We start from the raw sequence: 26,277 nt of genomic DNA on the forward strand, positions 1-26,277 counted from the left end.
CCAGTTCCATTTCCTCTTTTGTGGTTGGTGGAATCTAATGGCGCGCGACTGCATTTGCCTAAGCCGATTAACAGCGACCAAAAGTGTGTGGGTGCACTGGGAAAAATTTACCATGAGTTTGAAAAATGACAAGAATCATGGGAGTAATTTTAAAAAATACTAGCCCCTTTTTTTTAAGAGTTGATATTATTATTATTAATTTTAATGTGATACTTGGTATACTAATATATTCATTCCATATTCAGTATTCATTAGTCATAATGTGATTACGGACTTTAGAAAAAAATTATATCAGTCCTCAGCTCAGTTAATTAGCCTTTTAACCTTACTGGTGACCTGGACCCAAAATCTCTTAATTCAATCCATAAGTGTTCCTTGCAAAAAGCGCATAGATAATGTTAGCCATAAAAAGAATATGAATATATTTTAAAAATGACTTGAATACCTTTTCAATTATTTCTTTGAGTGTAAAGTGAAAGAGAGAGAGAAAGCAAGTGAAGCAGCAGTTCCTTTTTCAAATGTTCGAGGTAGTCAAGCAACAAATCCTTCTGTTCTCCGCAGCGAAGAAAAGCGGAGTTCCCGTAGACACATTCGTTTCGCAATTTGGGAAGAGATGAGTGGTCTGGGTCCGGCGGCCTGTTGGCTGGCCCACAAGCGCATCGAGTCCTGGTCGCGGATGGCCAAGGAGCGAGTGGGCGCAGTGCGTCGCGTCACCCTCGATCGGAATTCGGCGGACGAGGGATCACCGAGTGGGAGTGGTAGTAGCTCAACCACCGGTGGTGCCAGTGGCTCTGGTGGCAACGGGTCGTCGGTGGTGCACATCCTGCCGATGGGGGAGGGCTCCACCACACCGCCGCCACAACCCATGACCCCGCCGCCATCGGCCTCGTCGGTCACCTCGACCACCAGCGGAATTGGCAGTGTTTCGGCCGGTAGTGTCAGCGATAGCTGTGATTTGCCTACGGACTCGGAGGTTCCTAAATCCAGAGATTATTTTTAGTCAACCCTATTAATGTATTCTATTTGATTAACTTAAATTCCCACAGGAGGTGGCCATTGCCAAGGAATGTCAGCCCATCCAGCCGGCCAGCCAAATGCATGGCATGCACGGTGGCATGGGCCTCAACCATCACCACATGGGCACGGTTTCGGCCACCGGAACGGACATCTTGCGCGGACCCGCCGAGGTGTTCCACAGTCCGCTGCACTTGCACCACCAGAGTCGCTCCTTCCCGCCGCGCCTCCAGCGCACGCCGTCCATCTCCAGCCAGAGCAGCGTGGACAGCGCCCCATCCAGGCATTCGGTAAGTGGGATTAAACCAAACACCTTACCAATCAAAAAAAAATTTAGCTTAAAACAAATGTTATATAATATGCAAATGTAAATATAATATGTACTACTATACTCTCAACATCGCAGGGTCATCGTGGATCCTCGCCACAGATAAGGACCTTTGGACCGGACGGACGTAGCTCCCTGCCGAGTGAGCCGGCATTTCCGCACCATTTGGCCAGATCTCCCAGTCCCATGCGAACCATTTCATTGGATGCCCGCTGCGGCAGTCCCGCACACTCGGCGGATCCTGGGGATCTCAGGACACCCAGTCCTTCGCAGAGCAGCCTGGCATCTTTGGCCGGAGGATCGGGAATGGGGGGCGGTAGCTCGGGAAAGGGCGTGGCCGGAGGTCGTTGCCTTTCGCCGCTGCTGATACCGCCACGATCCCAGCCCGGAGTGGATCCCGCCATGGGTCCTGCCTCCCCGCTGGGAGCCCTTCAACCCGATCTCTACCGATTGCCCGACGGACCCGTTTATCTCACAGCTCCGGAATCCAGTCACGCCGTGGGCCGATTGCACCTGCGTGTGAAGTACGACTATCACCTGTTCGATCTGACAGTGCATCTGATTGAAGGTAATTTTTTTACGCATGTTCGATTTTTCCGTAATTCCATTGCCCTTTAGAATGCCCAAAACTGAATTTCTAATTTTCATTACTTGGATAATTGTATCCCGATTTAGACGTGTTATACATTTATGAATTTGTGGTTGAATTATCTAATACTCTACATTAAAATACTTCTTTTTAACTAGGGTCCAAATTTTAACCCATTTTCATGTTCGATTTTTCGGTATTTCCAATGGTTTCCAAAATTGGTACCCAAAACTGCACTTCTAGATTCCATAACTTGAATAATTGGATCCCGATTTAGACGTGTGACACCTCTATGAATTTGTGGTTGAATTTTCCAATACTCTACATTAAAATACTTCTTTTTAACGAGGGTCCAAATTTTAACCCATTTTCATGTTCGATTTTTCAGTATTTCCAATGGTTTCCAAAATTGGTACCCAAAACTGCACTTCTAGATTCCATAACTTGAGTAATTGGATCCCGATTTAGACGTGTGATACCTCTATGAATTTGTGGTTAAATTTTTGAATACTTTACATTAAAATACTTCTTTTTAACGAGGGTCCAAATTTTAACCCATTTTCATGTACGATTTTTCGGTATTTCCAATGGTTTCCAAAATTGGTACCCAAAACTGCACTTCTAGATTCCATAACTTGAGTAATTGGATCCCGATTTAGACGTGTGACACCTCTATGAATTTGTGGTTGAATTTTCTAATACTCTACATTAAAATACTTTTTTTTAACGAGGGTCCAAATTTTAACGCATTTTCATGTTCGATTTTTCGGTATTTCCAATGGTTTCCAAAATTGGTACCCAAAACTGCACTTCTAGATTCCATAACTTGAGTAATTGGATCCCGATTTAGACGTGTGATACCTCTATGAATTTGTGGTTAAATTTTTGAATACTTTACATTAAAATACTTCTTTTTAACGAGGGTCCAAATTTTAACCCATTTTCATGTTCGATTTTTCGGTATTTCCAATGGTTTCCAAAATTGGTACCCAAAACTGCACTTCTAGATTCCATAACTTGAGTAATTGGATCCCGATTTAGACGTGTGATACCTCTATGAATTTGTGGTTGAATTTTCCAATACTTTACATTAAAATTCTTCTTTTTAACGAGTGTCCAAATTTTAACCCTTTTCATGTTCGATTTTTCGGTATTTCCAATGGTTTCCAAAATTGGTACCCAAAACTGCACTTCTAGATTCCATAACTTGAGTAATTGGATCCCGATTTAGACGTGTGACACCTCTATGAATTTGTGGTTGAATTTTCTAATACTCTACATTAAAATACTTCTTTTTAACGAGGGTCCAAATTTTAACGCATTTTCATGTTCGATTTTTCGGTATTTCCAATGGTTTCCAAAATTGGTACCCAAAACTGCACTTCTAGATTCCATAACTTGAGTAATTGGATCCCGATTTAGACGTGTGATACCTCTATGAATTTGTGGTTAAATTTTTGAATACTTTACATTAAAATACTTCTTTTTAACGAGGGTCCAAATTTTAACCCATTTTCATGTACGATTTTTCGGTATTTCCAATGGTTTCCAAAATTGGTACCCAAAACTGCACTTCTAGATTCCATAACTTGAGTAATTGGATCCCGATTTAGACGTGTGACACCTCTATGAATTTGTGGTTGAATTTTCTAATACTCTACATTAAAATACTTCTTTTTAACGAGGGTCCAAATTTTAACGCATTTTCATGTTCGATTTTTCGGTATTTCCAATGGTTTCCAAAATTGGTACCCAAAACTGCACTTCTAGATTCCATAGCTTGAGTAATTGGATCCCGATTTAGACGTGTGATACCTCTATGAATTTGTGGTTAAATTTTTGAATACTTTACATTAAAATACTTCTTTTTAACGAGGGTCCAAATTTTAACCCATTTTCATGTACGATTTTTCGGTATTTCCAATGGTTTCCAAAATTGGTACCCAAAACTGCACTTCTAGATTCCATAACTTGAGTAATTGGATCCCGATTTAGACGTGTGATACCTCTATGAATTTGTGGTTGAATTTTCCAATACTTTACATTAAAATTCTTCTTTTTAACGAGTGTCCAAATTTTAACCCTTTTCATGTTCGATTTTTCGGTATTTCCAATGGTTTCCAAAATTGGTACCCAAAACTGCACTTCTAGATTCCATAACTTGAGTAATTGGATCCCGATTTAGACGTGTGACACCTCTATGAATTTGTGGTTGAATTTTCTAATACTCTACATTAAAATACTTCTTTTTAACGAGGGTCCAAATTTTAACGCATTTTCATGTTCGATTTTTCGGTATTTCCAATGGTTTCCAAAATTGGTACCCAAAACTGCACTTCTAGATTCCATAACTTGAGTAATTGGATCCCGATTTAGACGTGTGATACCTCTATGAATTTGTGGTTAAATTTTTGAATACTTTACATTAAAATACTTCTTTTTAACGAGGGTCCAAATTTTAACCCATTTTCATGTACGATTTTTCGGTATTTCCAATGGTTTCCAAAATTGGTACCCAAAACTGCACTTCTAGATTCCATAACTTGAGTAATTGGATCCCGATTTAGACGTGTGACACCTCTATGAACTTGTGGTTGAATTTTCTAATACTCTACATTAAAATACTTCTTTTTAACGAGGGTCCAAATTTTAACGCATTTTCATGTTCGATTTTTCGGTATTTCCAATGGTTTCCAAAATTGGTACCCAAAACTGCACTTCTAGATTCCATAACTTGAGTAATTGGATCCCGATTTAGACGTGTGATACCTCTATGAATTTGTGGTTAAATTTTTGAATACTTTACATTAAAATACTTCTTTTTAACGAGGGTCCAAATTTTAACCCATTTTCATGTACGATTTTTCGGTATTTCCAATGGTTTCCAAAATTGGTACCCAAAACTGCACTTCTAGATTCCATAACTTGAGTAATTGGATCCCGATTTAGACGTGTGACACCTCTATGAATTTGTGGTTGAATTTTCTAATACTCTACATTAAAATACTTGTTTTTAACGAGGGTCCAAATTTTAACCCATTTTCATGTATGGTTTTTCGGTATTTCCAATGGTTTACAAAATTGGTAACCAAAACTGCACTTCTAGATTCCATAACTTGAATAATTGGATCTTGATTTGGACGTGTGATACCTCTATGAATTTGTGGTTGAATTTTCTAATACTCTACATTAAAATACTTTTTTTTAACGAGGGTCCAAATTTTAACGCATTTTCATGTTCGATTTTTCGGTATTTCCAATGGTTTCCAAAATTGGTACCCAAAACTGCACTTCTAGATTCCATAACTTGAGTAATTGGATCCCGATTTAGACGTGTGACACCTCTATGAATTTGTGGTTGAATTTTCTAATACTCTACATTAAAATACTTGTTTTTAACGAGGGTCCAAATTTTAACGCATTTTCATGTTCGATTTTTCGGTATTTCCAATGGTTTCCAAAATTGGTACCCAAAACTGCACTTCTAGATTCCATAACTTGAGTAATTGGATCCCGATTTGGACGTGTGATACCTCTATGAATTTGTGGTTAAATTTTTGAATACTTTACATTAAAATACTTCTTTTTAACGAGGGTCCAAATTTTAACCCATTTTCATGTACGATTTTTCGGTATTTCCAATGGTTTCCAAAATTGGTACCCAAAACTGCACTTCTAGATTCCATAACTTGAGTAATTGGATCCCGATTTAGACGTGTGACACCTCTATGAATTTGTGGTTGAATTTTCTAATACTCTACATTAAAATACTTTTTTTTAACGAGGGTCCAAATTTTAACGCATTTTCATGTTCGATTTTTCGGTATTTCCAATGGTTTCCAAAATTGGTACCCAAAACTGCACTTCTAGATTCCATAACTTGAGTAATTGGATCCCGATTTAGACGTGTGATACCTCTATGAATTTGTGGTTGAATTTTCCAATACTCTACATTAAAATTCTTCTTTTTATCGAGTGTCCAAATTTTAACCCTTTTCATGTTCGATTTTTCCGTATTTCCAATGGTTTCCAAAATTGGTACCCAAAGCTGCACTTCTAGATTCCATAACTTGAGTAACTGGATCCCGGTTTAGACGTGTGATACCTCTATGAATTTGTGGTTCAATTCTTTAATATTGTGCATTCAAATTGTTCTTTTAAACGAGGGTCCACTTTTTAACCTATTGCAATTATTCTTATAAACGACGTCCACTTTTTTCCTTACAATCTATAACATTGTTAAACAAATATTGAACAACCTATAATTTTATTTAGTAAAACAGCTTAAAATGCAACGAATATAAAACATGAACACAACTTTCAGAGTATACAATCAAAAATCAAATTAATTATTCGTTCGAAATGTATTGATAGAAGTTTGACCTGACTTCTACGACAGAGCCATTGCGCAGACCCAGAAATTGCGCCGTGTCGTTGTTTCCAATGCGAATGCCTTGTGCCTTAAAGTAAATGTTCCGTAGGTCAAGTTTGAAATACTGGGCATACGCCTCCATTAGTCTCTGCATTGGCATAGTGTTGGAAATATTAAACTCCAAAGTCCTCCTTTCCACACAGCGTAACTTCAGTTCAACACGGCACATTCTAATACTTGTAATTCCCGGAGAAAATGTCTGAATACGAACTTATTAATGCTTGATATATGTTTGTGTGTTTGCTAAGTTGAAATCAGTTTTTATTTGTTTTCTTTCAATTAGATACTAAAGGAATATACAAATTATTTATAGATATAGAGCCCTTACATAGTAAACGCCATTTTCCAATATGCAAATCTGCTTTAGCCCTCTACCTAAAAGAGTTTAAATTACACTAATACAACGCATCCTCCTACCTTAGCTCACAGTCTTAGTCCCATCGAGGAGGGTGGTTTCCGGGATCCCTATGTCCGGCTGATGTTGCAACCGGAAGTCGACAGCAGGAAGCGGCAGACCCACATCCATCGTGGTGAATCAAATCCCTACTTTGACCAGCACTTCAAGTTCCCGGTTTCCCGCGATCAGCTCCAAGGCAAGGAGCTGATCCTCCAAGTGCTCGACTACGATCGCTATTCACACAACGACATTATTGGAGAGGTTCGCATCTCTGTGGATGGTCTGGACCTCTCCAAGTCGGTGGAGGTGAGTATATATTTTGGCAATTTATTAATTAGAGTGTTAATACCAAGTACTTTCAGATCTGGGGAGACTTGCTGCGCACCAAGAAACCCAAGGAGGATCGACCGGAGCTCCTTTGCTCTTTGAACTATTTACCGCAGGCTGAGCGATTAACAGTTGTCATTATGAAGGCCAGAAATTTGGAAACTCTTCAGGAACCATATGTGAAGGTACCGTCAATAATAGTTATTATGACAACTAGACGTCCAAAATCATTAATCATCATTTTATAAAATAAGACAATAAAAAATCATTTAAAAATATTTTAGAAAATCCTCATAATCCTCTCTAATATTTTTTCAGATTTACCTGATTCAAAACGGCAAGCGCATCAAGAAGAAAAAGACGAGCATTACGAAGTCCGACGATCCCACCAACCCCATTTGGAACGAGGCGTTCACGTTTAATTTGCAATCAAATTATCTCCACAATGCAGCCATCGAGGTAACCTTTAGCCTTAGCCATTGCCTTTCCTTTTTGGCCGGATTGGGCCATAAACCGGTGGCCTCCGCCGTTTTTAACAGCTCGGCTGCTAATTCCGGGCAATAGCCCCGGTTTAATGCCCGGCCGTGTTTTAATTGAAATCCCCCCGTACCACCCTGTATATTTCATTTCTGTATATATACCCAAATTATATCTTCGCAGATCTATGTGGTGGGTGCTGGGAGCGAGGCCGCGGAAATCGGATGCTGCGGCTTGGGGCCCCAGGAAAGTGGAACTGGATGCCAGCACTGGCACGATATGATTAACAATGCCCGCAAGCCCACGGCCATGTGGCACTATATCCGCTAGGCCATTATGCCCTATTATCAACTATGATTTTCCACTACAAAAAAAAAAGAAAAACATTCAATTGCTCTCACATTGCGTCTATATAGGTGTACTAATAACGTAACCGTGTCTGTGTGAATTTTCCAATTGCATTTTTGGGCGGTTCGCCGCCCCCAAAGCTTATAATGTTCTACGAAATCAAAATCTCATCTCTATATATACAGATATATATATGATATATGTACGCTGCAGCTAACTAGCCCTCCAAGAAGCTCAATCAAAAGTTCCTAAGCAACGACAGAAACTTCGAAAAAAATGAATGTCCATGAAAATTATATTTGTGGGTAATTGGTTTAACGGTTCTGTTTCTTTATATTTTTTGTTGTGCATTTTGTGCAACCTCTTGAGAAAATACAAAACACACACAACCTGAAGAGAAAACCGGGAAGGAAGGGTACAATAGGAAATCGGTAATCGCAGAAACCAAAACCAAAAACTGTCAGCCAGACTTGTTGACATTTCCATCGACTTCAGCAGACACTTGAGGAGCCTGCCGCCTCCTTTTCGCAAGGAGGGCATTCAAGTGTGCATTTCTTAAATAATTATGAATACACCGCACGGGGAATAATAATAATTCCTATAGGTGAGTGGTCGTCAATCATGCAGGAAGTCGCCCTTTTGTGCCGCCGACAGTTGACAAATTGCCATCGCCATTCGCTGTTGTCCTTTTGCCATTCGATCCTGTGTGCGTTTGTCGTTTTCTCGTCGACTGTTTGACAAACAGGACACAAAAAAAAGAAGAGCGAGAAGTGAAGTGAAGAGAACTTATGCTAATTGTTAAGTTAAATACATATAATTCCTTCCAGCCGAGTACGTCTATCAAGAAACTCACCAAAGAGCATTTCTCGAGCACTTTAACCTATTTTATATGTACTTACAACGAGTATTCTGAATGCATCTGAATAACAAGAATTGAGGGTTGGTCGATGATTTCTTTCCCATAAATCTATGAGTGTACTTTTGGTGTTGTCGCATGAACTAACTGGGGGAGTCGGTTCTTATAATGTGTGTAAAATATGCTATTTAATCCCAGTAAATATATTGCAGAATACAAAAACTGAATGTGTGTGTAACTTAAATTTAAACAAAGACTTGAAAAATACATAGCACTGCACGTGTTAACTAGACAAAACAAGTACATACTCTAAGGAGAGCCAGCATATAAATATATATATTATACACTATACTTATACAAGTTTTTCTAAACGCATCCTTCTACACAATTTGTCCCATGCCAGAGGAAACACAAAGAACAACATTGCTGACATGAAGAAAATAAACCGAAACAACAGAACAACAGGATAAATGCTGAAATACCTCCGATTTAGGCAAAACATTATTAGTATACAAATATTCAAAGAACATAAAATATGCACTCGGAAGGCCACTCAACAAAACATGAAAAAACAGCATAGAAGCAAAGCGAAATGTACAAAAACTGCATATACAAATATATTTCCTACAATTAGTGTTTATTTATTGTAGCCCAAAGGGGACGCTGTTGAAACATAAACCCGATAATTGAGGGATAACACCACCTAAAATATAAATATATACACATACAAACTACAAGACAACCTATATTCATATGAATGATAATGTAATGTAAACCTAAATGTATGTGAATTTAAATTATTCGGTAAATAAATAACTTAAAACAAAACAAGCTTCATATTATAAATAAAATCCTTTTGAAAATTAGTCCATTTGGCGCTCAATGGACAAAGCAGTTCAATCAAGCAGTTCAAGTGCGTTGGCAACGCGAGTGCATTTCAAAGGTAAGTGACTCTGCTAAACATAAGCAAAGACACATTCATGGTATACTTATAGCCTCAGAAAGAGTATTACAATTTTTGGAAGAAGTTTGCAACGCAGACAGGCGTTTAAAATTTTTAAAACGTTCAAAATTTTGAATAATTTTAGATTTTAATTTCATCCTTGAATTAGTAAATATTGGTGCTATTCCTTTAAAAATTCAAAAGAATTTTAAAATTAAGACCTTAGTTTTTCTCTTGTTAATAATAATGGCTTAGTTCGTGTTTAAACTTTCCTTTTTAGTCAATTTTCATTTTACAAAATGATAAGAAAGTTTAGTAGATCGTATAATACATTTCGTCACAAACGTTAATATCAAATCATTTTTATGTTCAAGGACACGTATTTTTTACCTAGTTAAGAGGGGTTTTTATTTGAAAAAACGTAAGGTAAGTTTACTTTCCCAATAAATTATGTCCATTGACGAATTTTTACATTTTAAACTGAGCTTACATACCTTTAATTTTCAGATGAAAGATGTTTTAAAATGTTAACTAAAAAAATATTGAAGAAAAATATAAAAAATTTGTTAATATAATTATGAGTGTTAGTAATAAAAAAATACATAATTTATGTTATCATTAAGATTTTAAAGGATAAGTTAAATGACGTAAGAAAACAATTTTTTTTTTTAAATGGGAAGTTACTCTTTCAAAAAAATAACTCCCAGTGCACTGTGCCGACTCGCTTATAACACAATGTCGCTCTCAACTTTGCTCACACAGTTTCCAACCGTCGGATCGTGCGCACGTAAAAGATGTAGTGCCGCAAGTCTTTCGATCGCGAACCAAAATAAATCAAATATAATAATCGAAAGTGTTTCTTGGATATCAAAAAATATATGACAATCAGCTAAAAATAAAATTAAATTATTTAAATTAAGCATAATCCAAACCAAAGTGTGAGTCTCGAAAGCAAAGCGCAGTGAACCCGGTAAACAAATCAAACGACAAGTGATTATGGGATGCATTTGGGTGTAATGTGTGTGTGTGTTTGTGCGTATCTGTGTGTGAAGCATTTGGGATGAATGTATTTGTGCAGGTCCTTTTGCGGCTCCTTTTTGCATCCCTTTTGCAAAGTGGCGCTATTTTCTGTTTGATGCATATTGTTCTCCCATTGCAATCAAAACGGAGTTGAAGCCACAATCGCACAAGTACAGTGGAAACTCTCTATGACGAGCTTAAAAATAAATATCTTAAATATTACAAAATAATAACAGTTACCTTTAAATGTTCCCACAACTTTTTTTCTAATTTTAAGCGGTGTATTTAAATATTTTCGAAAAAAAAACTGTGAAAGTCCTTTGCTAAACCATATTTTTGGGTCTTTAAGAACGTGAATAATATATATAATGCCTTATTTGACTTTGAGGAGTAAAACTGTGGGGCCAAAGACAAAGGCTTCTTCTACTCCGCTCAACCTCAAGCTGCATATGAGTTAATATTTGTCTAGTTTTTGAACATGCCGCTTTTGTCTCAGCCTTTGTGTCCCTACTCGTATTCGTCTGACGTTGACGCTGAAGTTGACAAACCAACCAGGTCCTGGTCCACTTTGGATGACGGCGTCTTTGAGCTGGTGGCCAAAAGGGTAAAGTGGTTGGGGAGCATTGGGGTGAAGGGACATAGGGGCTACCAGCCTCCACATCACGGCAAATAGCTCTACTTTCCACTCTCGCTGAAAGTGCTATCCTTTTGCAGGATATATGCAGACATAGCTGCACTCGCTGTTGATGTGGATGTGCGGGGACGACTCCCTGGCGCTGTAAAATATGCAATTAGAAAGACATCAAAGCACAGTCACCGCTCAACTCAACGCTGATAGCCCGGCACCACCCTCCGCCCACCGCCCAACGCCCACCGCCCGCCACTTACTTTCCCGCCCCCTCTTGGTGCCACTCCCCCTTTCTCTGTGGCCCTCTGCTTTGGTATGCGCTTTGACACAAGCACAGACGAACACTTAGAAAAATATAACAATAAAATATAAAAAATACAAATAATAAAAGATGTTATTAAAATAAATTTTTTTTCTGGAAGAAATTCGTTTTTAAATATTTTTTTGATTATAATCAAATAATAACTACATAGGTTTTTTTGGAGTGAATAGCGAAACTGTCTTTTTAAATATTTTTTTAAGACGTTTGAAATCTAAGGTAGTTATATCTTAAATAAATAAACCATTACCTAATTTAATTCAATATATTTAATTACAATGGTAAAATAATTTGAAAATTTTAAGTCCCATTTAAACTTATATATATTAAAAACACATTTGGACCTACAATCTAAATATTGGATGATGCTTAGATGGTAAATAAAAAATCATTTTTGGTTATTTTTTCAATGAAATAATATTTTTTTAACTGTACACGCTCTTCCCTTATAAAATATTGAAGAAATTCAAAATAGTTATTCTTTTTTTGAGTGCAAAAGTGCAAGGACACTAGGCGAAAAAAATGAAAAGGGTGGAAAAGAAGGCTCTTGAAGAACCCAACCCGAAACGAGTCTCATCATTAGTGCGTCGCTCCCCGCCGTTTGTGTCACTTTGTCGGCCTCTGACTCTGCCACTGGGCGCTTTTTGATATTATTTATTTATATTTTTCACTTTTAATAAAATGTTGTCGCCGTTGCCGGCTGCCATTGCCATCGCCATCGCTACTTTGCCTTTGTGGACAAGGAAAAGGAGAAGCACTTTGAGGGGAAATGGGGAGTGAAGAGTTTGGGAACGCTTTGCCAAACTGGCGGCCAAGCGAGGTCAATTGGCTTAATTACTGTGTGACATCGTGTGGACAAGTGGCAAAAACGAAGGCAGAGGCGTCTTTGGAATACTTCCACACTCGCCACCGGGTAAACAGTCTTACATTTATTCATGTATATTTCAACAGATAGCTCAGAGCCCTATCAATAGAGTCCCTTGTGCGGGAGACCATTAAATTTAATCGTTTTTCATTTTTTGTCTGCGTTTTTCAATCACTATCTAGTAACGAGCATCGCAGCCCCAATGTCCATAAACATATACACTAAAGAAAATAGAAATCAATTTTTTTGAATATGTTAGGAGGCATTTATTCTACTAGAATCCCCTGAGAGCTGTAGGTGTAAGTTAATTAAAAAGTTTTCGTTTTTTAAATAAATACTAAATTAATTAATTTTTAACTAATTAAAATCATACGGATTTTTTTTAAGTAAATAGCTTAAAAGTTTACAAGCTGGAGACAATTTTTAAAGTAGTCCTTACTAAAGTCTTTTAAAATGTGTAAATGAATACCTGGACTTGTTATTTATAAAATCTGTATTTTAATCAATTTGCACTAAAAATAAAACAAAATCCCTTACATTTAATTATAGACCCAATTTTTTTCTGTGCAGGAAAAATCAGTTTGTATATAGTGTAGTAGTGCGTAAGCAGTCGCTTATCGAACGGATGCCAATTGGCCATGTAGATGAACCCATCGAGACTTTTGACTTGTGACACACTCATTTCCTTTGGCCGCAACGACTTATCGCAGTGCACAAAATGCACTCGACATAATCAGAGTGAAAAATACAAACAAACAAGTGAATAAATTTAAAAAGCCAGACAAAACAGCGATAAAAATGCGCCTGAGTGGCTGGGAAATTGTGCTGCTCCTGCTGCCTTTTGGTTTGGTCAGTGCTGTCCGCCAGTTGGAGGAGAATCAGAGCACCAAGAGCGATCACCTGCATTCTGGGGAACGACAGGTGCGACGTCGCAATAATAAAAGTAATGCCTCCGTGGATCATCAACGTCATTCGCCATCCAGTGGATCCAAGAAAAATGGTCGAAGTCAGTCCGTAAGCCTGGATTCAGATGACTACGACTGGCTGGATGCGGATACCAGTGAGGCAATCGATAGCTCGGAATTCACTGCTGTGGAACCTGTGAAATCGTCCGGTGAAACGCATGGTAAGTTGATAAGACAATTGAACCCTACGACCCCTTACTGGCACTTCAAAAGCAGCCGCCTATCAGTTGAAAATAGACAAACTCATGGGTGACAAATTGCTGGGGTATTGATAAGGTTATTCAAAATATTGAAAATAAACAAAGTGATGAAAAATATTAACCCAACAGATATAATACATATAATATTACAGAGTGTATATATATATATATTTCACTACTCCTGTGAATTAAATTTATATTTTGGATTGGTTAATTTATTAAGTGGTAGAATGTTTTTTTTTTAATTAATGTCACTTTGAGGTGAGAAAAATCAGATAGTTTCATAGTGCGAATAACTTTTTCATGTACCAAAATCAATATTGGTAATATTTGAGTTCTACGACACATTTACTTAAGCTTCCATATTTTTCGACTTTATTGGTATTTCGAAAAACTGGTTCATTTATTTATTATAACGTTGTCACTTTCATTCACTTCTCCTTTAATTAGCCCGCATTTTTAGGGCTGGTCAGTTCAGCTCAGATAGCTCAGATGGAGGAACCGACAAATATATAAACTTTTTGCGGCCCCTCCCCCTATGATTTGCATGTAAATGGAACTCACTCCACTCACTTAATCAAAAGCAATAATTTCCTTTTGAGCGCGAACGAAATGTTTTAATTGAAAGTGCTGCTGATGATGATGATGATGATGGGGATGATGATGATGCCACTGTTTTCAGATATGTACGCCTGACTATCTGTATCCGAGCGAATGCGTGTTTGTGCTCGAATCTAAATTGAAACTGTGTTAAAAATTAGTTTAAATTGCTGCAAAGCTGGCTTGTCTGATGGCGCCAGCATATAAGAAGCCACTTCAGATTCAGCCTCAGCCCCTTCTTCATTCATTTCTCCACTGGCTGTTTTATTAACTCGCAGCTCGAGTGAATTATGGCTCGGGGTTGGTGGTGTCAGTGTATGATAAATGTGTTAGATTTCCAATGAAATTTTATGGCCTGCTCATATATGTCGCCGCCTTGAGCTTAACTGATTGTATTGTCTTTCTCCTTTTGCAAAAGGAATTTCTTCGGCTTGGCTTCGACGTGATGTTGTGCATCCGAAATGATTTGAATAGTGCTGCTTTTGAAGTGTTTTGCATACAAATGGCCACCGTTGAGTATTCATCTGAATGCGCTGCGGTCGTAAAAAAGCTATTAAACAATTATTTTTGTTGCACTTACGATAATCAAACGGGTGGTCGGATAATTCCACTACCTTTGATGGGAATTATCTGCGCAAAAGTCGCAGAACTTGGTGACAAATCAGCTGTGACACTTGACATGCGGCAGCGAATCGGAGACTGCCATTGAGTGGATTTCTTTATTTTTAGATGACATCCCATTCCACAGCTCCAATAAGCACAGAAAAAATATGGAGTACAGAGAAATTAAAAAATTTTTTTTTTCAAATTAGGAAACTTCGTTACTACTACTTACTAAACTTCGTTTACTACTAAAGTTTTTTATGTTTTTATTTTCATTATAATAAATATTAAATGCATTACTTGAAACCAAAAATAAAAAGTTATGTATTAACATACATAAAAACTCATGTAAACCTCAAACCAAATGTATTATTTTTGGTGCGGTGCGTTGACAGGCAACTTAGATCATTGGCCACAGTAAAAAAGAACCATCGCCGGCACAAGACTGCGCAACTTTGCAACTAAAACTGAAACTAAGATACATAATAAAAATAGCACTCAACGACACACTATACGCACAGTAGCAAGCACAAATGAAAACATTAACAGTTTTAAAAATAAATGCCAAATAAAAACTGAATCAGAACGAGAATCAGAATAAGGAGAACATCAAAATGGGGTAGAAGACAACGCCCGGCAAATCAAAAAGGCATTTTCCAAGCGATTTGTCACAGTTTCGCATTTTCACATTTGATTCCCCAAATCAATGTTCTCATAGGCCGCGGCCAAATTTATTTCGGTGGACTTCAAAGTAAATTTCCGCTAAAATTAGTCACTCAACCCGACTGTCCGGACTCGCTTGGCCGAAATGAAATGGCTGGTCCAAAAATACGTTAGCTTCGGAACAAGAAATGGGGGAAATCTTAGCAGTTTTCACTTAACCCATCCCCATCCATAGTTCTCTGCCCTCCTTTGGCAATTGCACACTTAATTAATGGGCACTGCTTTTGATCTTCTCTGAAGTTCAGTAGCCCCCCAATTCCTGCCGCAAGTGACAAAAACTGAAATTTTTCACGCACTCAGCGAAACTCTTTGAACCCGCCCTTTTCGCCCAGCCGACTGTCACACGTCCAAGTCGCCGGATCCGGAGTTTCGAGTCCGGAGATCGGGGACATGTGTCGCAGATGTCAGACATGGGAATCGCTTCCAACTAGTGATGCGTAGTGTGAAGATATCACAGGCAAAAATCAAGTTTTTAGGGATCACTCTACATTATAATCTCGCATTCGTGTCACGACTTTCAGTTCTCTTCGATCCAACTCATTCATATTCATCTGGTTGGGATAAGCAGCTTATCTGGTTGTTGAATCTTTAACGCAATCAGAACGATGTCAATTATAGGTAGGGGAGACAAGTTGTTACCATCGACAGCAAACAGTTAAATAATTGTAGCCGGAGGTGAATTTATCCATTGGCGATTAAAAAAATAAATAAATAGTTCTTCAAGATCTTAGAAACGGTAAAGGTTTCTTCTTCCTAGGAAGTAATATCGACACCTAGTTGATTTTTTTTTTGCAAGCAATCGGCGTTTTTAAAAAAAAATTTTATGATCCTAAATAAAATTGATCAAATCTTTTAAATTTATAATTTAAGAAGGCATGTATCCTTAAAAATATTCTTAAAATATGTGAAAAGCTTTTTAAAAAATTATGTTTAGGCCATAAGTTTGTTAACGTTTTTATTAAAAATTAACACAATACGTTGTAAGTTACAGGAGTACAGGAATATTTTTTTATATTTTTTTTAATATTAAACTGATATCCACAATATCAAACTGTCATCTCTGATCCCAAAACACCCCACATTCACACTGCTTCCCCATTTCTTTTCGCAAGAAAAGTTCAACACCCAATGAGCAATCTTCCAAATGAACCGCAACCAAAAAAGATGGGGGAAAAAGCAAAAACCGAGCGGTAAGTGCTTAATAAGTAATCAGTCACAAGGCCTCGTAGATAAGCAGGATACCATTCCAGCCACCTAATTAGTGCGAAAAGTAAAACCCCGCCCCCTCAAAGTCACAGCGTGATTTGTGCCAGAGGAAGTGTATCTTGGAACAGATCCAGACCAACATGTGGCGATCATGATCATGATCATGACCACGATCGGGAATCGGGCATCAAGCGAATCTGACTGCAGCCCGCTCCTTTAACGATCCTCTGGCAGATATCTCGCTGCTTCCCGTGGCATTTATTTAAATTTTAATTTACTGAGTGGTGTCAAAATGCGTGAGCCAAGCCATTAAACCCTGATATGCTGCACTTTGCCAACTTAACTTCTTGTTTTCCTCTCGCAACATGCTTATTTTTTGTTTGTTTGCTTCTCTTGCAGATATCTTCACATGTTGCAATCAGGTCTTCGGCTCATGTCGCACAGCATGCGAAAATGTAAGTATCGCAGATCGGGGCGAAAGGGGGTCTTAGTGGGTAGGATTGATCATATATCAAAAGTGCGTATGAACGGTTGAGTGGATGCAACGCGGGGTACAGCCAAGGGCAAACGTTTGATTGCTTTAAAGTTAATTTTTAAGCTGGTTTTGCAAAAGTAAAAATTAAATGGATTAATAAATCAAAAGACTAACAAAATACATATCTTAAAGAATTAAGCACCCAGATAAGTTGATGTAAAAAAAGAACAATAAAAGGTAAATACAAAAAAAAAATGAAAGAGCTTATAATAACCAAATTGAAGATATCGAAAATGGAGTACATTGAGCTCAAGCATTTAAATACTTTTGGGAATAATTTTATCATAAGGGTCTTATCTAAATTAAAGTTAAAAACTTGAAATTTCAAATTTTCCTTATAAAAATTTGCATAAATTTTCCATCTGATTATATTCTTTCATAACTATCTTACCCAAATGCGGTGTACAAGGCGCCTAGGCCACAGTCAAAACCCACTCGAAGGGAAATGATGTGCCTGTCATAAATATTAAACGCCAGCCAAAGGCAACTATCCATAAGTATGAACACCTCGGACAGCAGATCAGATACAGATTGTACAAGCCGATAAGGTGGAAAAACTACCGATCAAGCCACAGTGCATTTCCTGGTATTTTTATGTGCCCATGAATCCTCTTTCCCTCCTTATGAATGGTGTGCGAGCGGTGCATACTAAGCATTATAAATTTAGAATTCAATAAACGTTGATCCGTCAGACTGTCACACGCACAAAATCCATTGAAAATTATTATGACAAGTTTTAATGGTCGTTCGATTTCGATAGAACTTTGAATGCTTTATCCACATCCGCTGCATGCCGATAGCTGATTGTAGAGCCTTGTGCCAAAAAGGATTGAAAAATCCACACAAATTGCATTGTTAATTAGCATAAACTGGCAAACAGGTAATTGCAACTCAAAGACCGAACCCAGACAAAAGACCCAGACTCCTACAGAGAAAGAAATGTCATAATGTAAAACATATGTAAATGTAATATGATATAATAAAATATATGGGTTATTATATACATAGTAGTTGTTAAAATTATACGGATTTCTAGTAGTCATTATTTATAACAGACTTTTAAGTGATATTAACCGCTGGGTATAATTTTTTTTCGTTGTGCATTGAGAGCCAGACCAACCAGTTTGCCACTCAAAGTCATTCATAAAACCCGAGCCGGCTGAAAATCAATTTGTTGTCTTTGAGAGCGAGTGTGTCGTGTGTGCAGTTGTCTGCTCCTAGGCCCGATTTAGTTAGAGGCAATGCCGGCAATCAAATCACTGACATCATTTAACTTTGTAATCATAACCATTTTCCACCCAAAACCAATTAGTTTTCCCAGCCAAAAGTGGGCTGGGGCTTTGGCAATCTTTTCATTTAGAAATGCAAATGAAGGCATTAAATCTTTTGGCCAAATTGAAACTGACAAACAGGATAATGCCAACCGGTTCGGTTCCCATGGGCGTTCCCCCAAATCCACTTTTCAATTGCTTTTCTCTCTCGAGCGATAGATTAGAGAGCTAGATCTTACAAGTGGGTGTCGGGTAATAGGAGACCCCTTGATATCCGACAACCCACTCACAAATTGTTCTGTGTTCGGTCTCCTGAATGTGTGAAAAGTCGAACCCGAGACGAGTGATCCTAGCCGAGATAAGTGCAAAATTTACGCACATTCTATTATTGACAAAATGCTCTTTTGTGGCTCGAGGTCTGATAATTGCGAACGGACAAGTCCGTGGGCCTCTATCTGATGGGATTTTGTGCCCAGGTGGGCAGGTTGTCCTCGGAGAGGAGGTTCCGGTTGGATGCCATGTACATAGTTATCCCAGTGTGTGGGAGTGCGTGACATGGCCACGGACACTTCATTAACAAAACTGCAACAGACATGCTCGAGGCCCGGTCCTCAAAGAGGGGAAACAACCCAGGAACACACGTGGAAGGAGTGCGTATAAGCCAGGGGCGTAGTTGATAAAAGGTACTATTCAGCTTAAAATAAACATGTGATTAAATCGACGGAATGCTACAATTATCACTTTTTTAATGTCCTCTCAATATACCTAAAATATATATTTTTAGAAAAACGAATGAAAGGGAGGTGACCAGGATTTAATTGGATATGAAATATTCAACTAAACTCTGCTATATGTATGTATTGTATGTATATTGAGTATATCAAGTTAAATTACATACCTACTTTTTTTCCAAAATAAATAATCTCCCCTTCTACCCCATATACCCTTCCAAAAAAAGACCCCCTTTAATCCCACACCATCTCCACCTCAGTTTATGTTAATTTGTATTTATGGGAATGCCACCAGGCTCAAGATCCAGACAAGTTCCGAGGACAAGCACACGAAGTATCTTGAATAGACATCGCTTTACTCAGATTACTGTGGCAGATACGTGAGTCTCAGACTGGAAATGAGCCTGAAAATTTGTTATTGAAGTTCCCTGGGCCTGTTCTTTATCGATAGAAAAAGAGCGAGAGCGGCCAATGTTATTTATGATGGTGTCAGGAAGAGCGCAGCATTCAGAAATGTAACATAATACGCCAAAAATACCACAACAAGAGCAGGATAAAACTGCAACCTGCATGTTTTGAACCCCGTCTCTGAACTCAACCCCTGGCTGTAACCCCCATGCACTCAAAAAAGATGAGCTCAAACTCATGAAGGCTTTCTGAAAACTTTAAAAGATAGAAGGAACTATAACAACTAAAATTCGAACTATAAGAGCTTATGTTGATTCTTTTCAAAATATCTATTACATTGTTATGAGTAAAACATGTTCCTAATACAACATCCTTCTTATAAAGGTTTAGGTATTTTTTGACGTACTTTCCTTTCCCTTTCGATAAATCCTATACAAATATAACAACTTTTATCGTTCATAATTTTTTAATTTTATTTAATGAACATTTATAAGTTATTTCAAATTTATTTAAAATTTTTCCCGAGTGTGAAAGTTGTGAGACTGCGCACAGAGCACCTGAAAACCAACAGGTTGCGGGTCAGGAGCGGGTTAAGCTCTCGACCGACGATTAAGTTTGATTGCGATTAATAACTTGTTGTCTATGGCAATTTATGCATATTTTTTCCAGTTATCTCTGGTAGAGTTTGCCACTGGCGCTGGCGGCGATAATCGCGAGGAACTGCGCAAGTATTGTCAACTGCACCAAGTGGAATTCTGGACCTGCGTGAACCAGACATTCGATGGTGAGTGGGGGGAAAATAACGCCATAAAATCCATTGAATAATATAGACTCTCGTTTGCAGCGGTCACCCGTGGAGCGGACTGGTCGGGAAGACGTTGCTGCCAATTTGGAGTTCTGCCCCATTGCCGCAATGTCTGCGCCACTTCGAATCGCTCACCTGTGCAAAACTGCCGGCGCAGCGATGAGCAAATGCTGTACGATTGCCTGGAGCGCCAGGAGGCCGCGGATCAGTGCTGCGGACAGGCCCGAACCTCCGAGTGCCTAGAGGTATCGGAACCCATAACCCAATTAAATCTGAAATTAACCAGAGATTTTAAACATTTAAAACAGTCGCCGATTAATTTAAACAATTAACAAAGTATAACCCTTTTTTTTGCTTCCCTCATTTGCAATATCAACTAAAAACGTTTCGGTAAAAACAGTTTTAAGGTTGTTCTCGAGTGTTATTTTAAATAATGAATAATAATTAAATAATACTTTTAAATTAATTTAAATTGTTCCATTAAACTGTTGTTCACAGTTTAAGTCCTACTTTATTGTCAACACCATTTGCTGTAATTACAAAACGTTGAAAACAAATGCAAACGTGTTGCCTTTATTTGTAAACTAATTAGTTAATGCTCGAGACTTATTGCAAAATTTTTCATGATGGACTTATTTGGAACACAAATAATTTTGGAAGGCAAACCTTCGTTAAAACCTTTGGTGTACAAACTGTGAAACTTTAAATATGATTGATTTTTTCTTAAAACAAATAAAAAAAATAAAGGAATATAATAAAATTTGGTAAATATGTGTATACCGTACCTTAAATTTTCTGTACTATCCAAAACTGACACATTTTAAATTAAATTAAAAATAAAATATATATTTTTTCTTAATTTATATCCAAAGTTTGAATAAAAACTATTTTTTTTTTAAAGATTACTTTTTTTCTTAACGTTTCCTATTATTTTTAGGCCTGTCGAGCTGTATTTGAGCCCGCGAATGATAACCATGATCATGTGGACATTAATGGGTCCTGTGGGGACCGCAATGCAGATGTGATTCAGTGCATCAACAATCACACGGACATGACTCCACTGGCCAATGCCGAGCAGTGTAAGTGGTTAAATCTTAAAAATATATTGGTCTTTTGATAATAAATTAATTAACCAACATCATTCATAGATCTCCCCTGCTGTGAGTACAGTAATAAGGAGCATTGTCGTCACACCTGCCGAAACCTGCTCCACCAGAACGCCACCCTCATGGAACGCAGTGAGGTGATCTTCTCGCGCTTGGAGGCAGCAGGATGTGGATCTCCCTTGCCCCAACTTCCCTTCTGGCAGTGTTTTCTTACGGTGACTGGGAAACTTTATGTTCCGGGAGGATCGGGCAGAGCTGGGGGATCCCTGGCCCAAGGACGAGTATCTGGCAAAGGAGGATCCTTGGGGGAACCCAATCACCTGGGAATGGATGCGGCCAAAAGGCAATGCTGCGAACAAGCCGGCAGTCACAAGTGCCGACGACTGTGTAACCAGATCTTCACCAGCAATTGGTGGGACGCGAGATCCAGTTTCGAAAACGAGTGTATGGATCAGCCGGGGGAAAGGGAACTGCGACGGTGTATAGAAAGTGTGGATGCACCCTGTGAACTGGGCTGTCAGGGTCTGAGTTTTTGCTCCAACTTCAACAATCGACCCACGGAACTCTTTCGCAGCTGTACGCCAGAGCATGATGCAGCTGCTCGTGAGGATTTGCAGCTCCTGCAGCAGCGGGGAACCGTGAGAGTCCTGGGCCAGGAGCTCTTCATTAAGAACACCAGTAGGTGTGCTCCGGAAAAGTGGCAGGCTCTGGTCTGTGCCCTCCAGTTGAAGCCCTGCACTCGAGTGGGTCTCTTCAATGGCATTTGCAGTGAGGATTGTCACGAACTCTTAGATGAGTGTCTGGACTGGACGCTACAGAGCCAGCGGCCAAAGGATATATGTTCTAGGTTGAAGGAAAAAGACGAGGATGACCCACTGCCCTGCATTTCCCTGGAGAGCTATCTAAAGCCAGGAGCTGCCAGTCCGGAGGAGTCCCAGGGAATCACCTCACCCTGCGCCAAAAAACCCTGCAATGGCAGCGAAGTTTGCATTCTGCAGCGCGGAGGAAATCAAGGATACTCCTGCATACCAGGCTGCAATTTGGGACAAGATTCCAAACTGTTTGTCCCCTTCGGCTCGTATGTGCGACTTGGAAAGAGCACTCTCCACAAGAAGTCCGAAGTGGGTCAGCTTCCGCTGGCCGAGCACATAGTCTGCTCATGTGGATTGGAGGGTCGACTGGAGCAATGTCAGCCCTTGCCGAGCTATATGCACTCCCACTGCATCCTTCCCGGTGCCAGGAGCTACCGACATGGATCCTCATTTTACCTGGAGTGCAATCTTTGCAGCTGCTTTGCCGGCGAGATTACGTGCACCAAACAGCAGTGTCGTCTGCCAGGATTCGCGGACTCCGGTTACACTAGTCTGCCTTGCAATTGTCCAGCTCACTATGTTCCCGTTTGTGGCTCCAATGGGAATACTTATCCCTCAGCTTGTGTGGCCAAGTGTCATTTGCCGGAGGGGGATTATGTCTATGGAGCCTGCAATGCTCGGAATGCCTGCCAGGCAGCTCCTCCGAATAGTTGTCCTTCCGGAACTCAGTGTCTGGATAATAGAAAAGTGTGCCTGGCCAGCATGCAACGCCCTTGTCTACAATATGTATGTGGTAAGTTACAGGAATACGTACATCCCTCCTATTTAATCCCAAAAAGTATAAGACTATTTCAAAATCTTCTCAGTTTGAGAATTTTTCTTTTAATACTTTTTTCATCATTTCAGTAAACGCCACAGCTTCGAACTGTTCGTCCTTCCACCAGGGTGAGGTGTGCGATACTCAAGGTCGCACTCATCAAAATGCCTGTGAATTGCTAAGAGCCAATCCTCAAGGTCAAGTTGCCTATTGGTCCGCATGTCAAACGAGTCGGTATGCCTCACCGTCACCAGTTTGTGGAATCAATGGAGTGACCTACAAGAGTAGTTATGCGGCCAGATCTGAGTACGTGCTGGTGGATTATGTGGGTCGGTGTCGGGAGGTGGGACTGCTGGCCAGCGATATGGGAAGGCGCTGTCGAACTGTCCAGTGTCCAGCTCCCGCATCCAAGCACTGTCGCTTGATAGTTCCCCCAGGGGCATGTTGTCCACTGTGTGCTGGTGGCGCCTTCAGGATCATTTACTCCAGGAAACAGTTCGATCGCGCCATGTATGGACTGCGGGCCCAGAGCAGCACTCTTTTGACCCTCCATGGAGTACTCCAGCAACTGGATGGACTTGTTCAGGTCAGCGAGTGTCAGCTGACTGGATTCCTCACCATGGAAGTGGGCATTTTTGTGGCAGTGGTGCCCGCCAGCAGCATCAAAAGACCCACGCGCCTTCAATTGGAGGCCTGCTCCCGCGAAGCAGAGAAGATATCCTCCCTGATCAACGCCCAATCACCTAGAATCACAACCAATCTAGCTCTATCCTGTTTGACGGTATCACATCTACTAGAACCCACGCCAAATGGAGCAACATCATATGGTTCCCACACCATTTGGATACTCCCCCTACTTCTGTTAATTTTAAGGTTAATCATAGCTTAAGTTAGTCCTAGAAGGAGTGTGTATTATCTAACTCAATCAAGTGAATTCTTGGTGCCAATTAATCTGTTAATCTAAGGAGATGGAAAGTGCCTTCAAATGTTAGGAATTGACCCTCTATACCATGTGATATTAGCTAAATTAATGTAAGTGACATATCCCAAACAAGAAATGTCCTTTAAAAGTTATTCTTTAGTTTATGCCAGGGACCGTAAATCTTAAGTACGCTTAATTTTCATACAAAGTCAACTACTTTAAATTTATAGTTGAAATTCATTTACAAACTCCTTAACGCTTTCGATTTTAATATTAACATTTACTTTAATCGGAAGTTGTAATATTATATTAGGCAAATAGTACAAAGATATTTATTGGACCAAAAAAAATGTTTGTTACCATAAAGACACATACTTAAATTCGCAAAATAAGTTATAACATAGTAATTTAATCATTTTTTCGGTCTCTGGCTAGTGTTCGTTAATGACCAAAGCAACGTCCATCTAGGAGTATCGCTAGTCTAATAAAATACCCCGAATAAAACATTAACTTGAGTTGAAGCATGGCTTCCTTTATTATGAACCACTCCAAGTAGATCCAGCCAAAAGCTCTATTAGATTAAATGTACGAAACGGTAGAAAAGGAATCACCTTAAGAAGTCTCCATGGGCACCACCTGAACGCGTTCGGTGATGAGCAGATCCTTGACTGAGGTGTGCAGGACGGCTGAGGTTCCCTTCTTGAAGCGGTAGTCCAACTGGCGCTCGCCCTTCTTGTTGGCCAGCTCGTAGTTGCGCAGATAATCCACGCTGCCCTTCCGGATCACACACAGATCAACGTTGGACCCCGAACCCAAATCGTTGAACACTCCGGAGGCGATGGCATCGCGCACCAGTTTCTTGCCCTCCTCCTCGGTCATGTCGGGTTTCCAGCGACTCTCGAACACGGTCATGGCGGCCAGGGAACCCGATCCCATGGTGGCATACGGCAGTTTATCCGAGCTGCCATGTGGGTGAATGGAGTAGATGTGGGGTCCGGTCTTATCGACTCCGCCGAGCACTAAGGCGGCACTGATGTGACCCTGGTAACGGAAGAGCATCTGCTTCAGCATCACATTGGCGGCCACCACGCGCACCTCGCGCTCAGTTTGCAGGCGATGCAGCTCCAGCTGGGAAGAGATTAGATCCGTGGTCATCTCGGTGTCCGCAGCAGTTCCAGCTCCACAGCAACTGAAGTAGAAAAATTTTTGATAAGTATACAGGAAAGGATAGATCGTTAAGAAGAAAGTACTGAATCTCATCTAGGTTTACAAGCCTCTAAGATGGATGGAGGTTTTTTACTTGTTCCTATCACAGGAAAAGCAATGCAAAACAGTAATAAAGGGTATATCGGTTAGTGGAATTAGATCACTAGCCGCTACAGACATAAACATTTTATACATATGTCATCTTCGAACTCACTATATGTTCTTGGCCAGGTAATGGATCTTGGCGCAGTTCTTGTCTGAGACGATGGGTCCCTCGGTGGCTCGCGTATCGGCGCCGAGGATAACGCCATCCTTGAAGATGATGCCGACGATGGTGGTGCCGGTTTTGGTGGTCGTCGGTGGCTTGAAGCCCCCCTTCAAAAGAGTCGCATTGCTAAAAGCAAATGAGTAGTTTGTAAAAGCCGCTGAAGGATTTCTTCGGAACTCGGGAGGTCTTACCGCTTGCAGTTATCGAAGTTGAAGCCTGGGCGTGGCAGATCGCGTGCGTTATCCAAATCCATTGTCTTTGCTCTTTATTTCAACTATATTCACAGGAAGAAACTATGTTTAATTTCTGCCGAGCGGAATGACAAACAAAATTGTTAAAGGCGTGATAGAGCTGGGACTAACATCGATAGTATCGATCGCTAAGTATTAACCGGCACAATCGATGGCGCGATAATATCGAGTGAAAAAGTATTTTACGTAATATTTTATATTATTTTTAAATTTAAAGTGATGCTTTTCATATAAGTATTACATCTAAATAACATATAAATAAAAATGTAATTGTCATTAAATATGACTCTGTACACGCGACAGGT

General features: G+C 39.6%; 3 protein-coding genes across 7 annotated transcripts in view; 2 read left to right on the forward strand and 1 right to left on the reverse strand.

Moving 5' to 3' along the window:
- The window catches only part of Sytbeta (Synaptotagmin beta), a 59,781-nt gene extending 50,182 nt beyond the window's left edge, over positions 1-9,599 (forward strand). For 2 of the 3 annotated variants that reach the window (XM_065864399.2, XM_036815314.3), the window contains exons 2-8: positions 562-973; positions 1,047-1,304; positions 1,421-1,910; positions 6,786-7,066; positions 7,123-7,272; positions 7,406-7,546; positions 7,748-9,599. In XM_065864399.2, coding sequence (XP_065720471.2) covers positions 614-973; positions 1,047-1,304; positions 1,421-1,910; positions 6,786-7,066; positions 7,123-7,272; positions 7,406-7,546; positions 7,748-7,894 — 1,827 coding nt within the window. In that variant the 5' untranslated portion in view covers positions 562-613 and the 3' untranslated portion in view covers positions 7,895-9,599. The remainder of the gene's footprint in view (positions 1-561; positions 974-1,046; positions 1,305-1,420; positions 1,911-6,785; positions 7,067-7,122; positions 7,273-7,405; positions 7,547-7,747) is intronic. The other variant, XM_036815315.3, reaches the window with a different exon arrangement.
- Positions 9,600-10,469: 870 nt separating this feature from the next.
- Reck (Reversion-inducing-cysteine-rich protein with kazal motifs) lies at positions 10,470-24,768 on the forward strand. 3 transcript variants are annotated; one of them, XM_017079296.4, is made up of 8 exons: positions 10,470-10,681; positions 13,114-13,669; positions 17,240-17,295; positions 20,455-20,569; positions 20,630-20,835; positions 21,528-21,669; positions 21,739-23,301; positions 23,415-24,768. In XM_017079296.4, the coding sequence occupies exons 2-8, from the start codon at positions 13,342-13,344 to the stop codon at positions 24,212-24,214; spliced, it is 3,210 nt and encodes a 1,069-aa protein (XP_016934785.3). In that variant the 5' UTR covers positions 10,470-10,681; positions 13,114-13,341; the 3' UTR covers positions 24,215-24,768. The 3 variants fall into 3 exon arrangements, with proteins under 3 accessions (XP_016934785.3, XP_016934787.3, XP_070851739.1); XM_017079298.4 differs by having other exon boundaries at positions 10,470-10,649; XM_070995638.1 differs by lacking the exon at positions 10,470-10,681 and adding an exon at positions 12,177-12,591.
- Positions 24,759-26,092, reverse strand: Prosbeta2 (Proteasome beta2 subunit). The gene is made up of 3 exons (XM_017079299.4): positions 25,913-26,092; positions 25,668-25,847; positions 24,759-25,436 (listed from the first exon to the last, which is right to left on the reverse strand). Exons 1-3 carry the CDS (start codon positions 25,972-25,974, stop codon positions 24,860-24,862), a joined length of 819 nt encoding a protein of 272 aa, XP_016934788.1. The 5' UTR covers positions 25,975-26,092; the 3' UTR covers positions 24,759-24,859.
- Between the last annotated feature and the right edge of the window lie 185 nt (positions 26,093-26,277).

This window comes from Drosophila suzukii, chromosome 3 (genome assembly GCF_043229965.1).
Source record: "Drosophila suzukii chromosome 3, CBGP_Dsuzu_IsoJpt1.0, whole genome shotgun sequence".
NCBI classification, from domain to species: domain Eukaryota; kingdom Metazoa; phylum Arthropoda; class Insecta; order Diptera; family Drosophilidae; genus Drosophila; species Drosophila suzukii.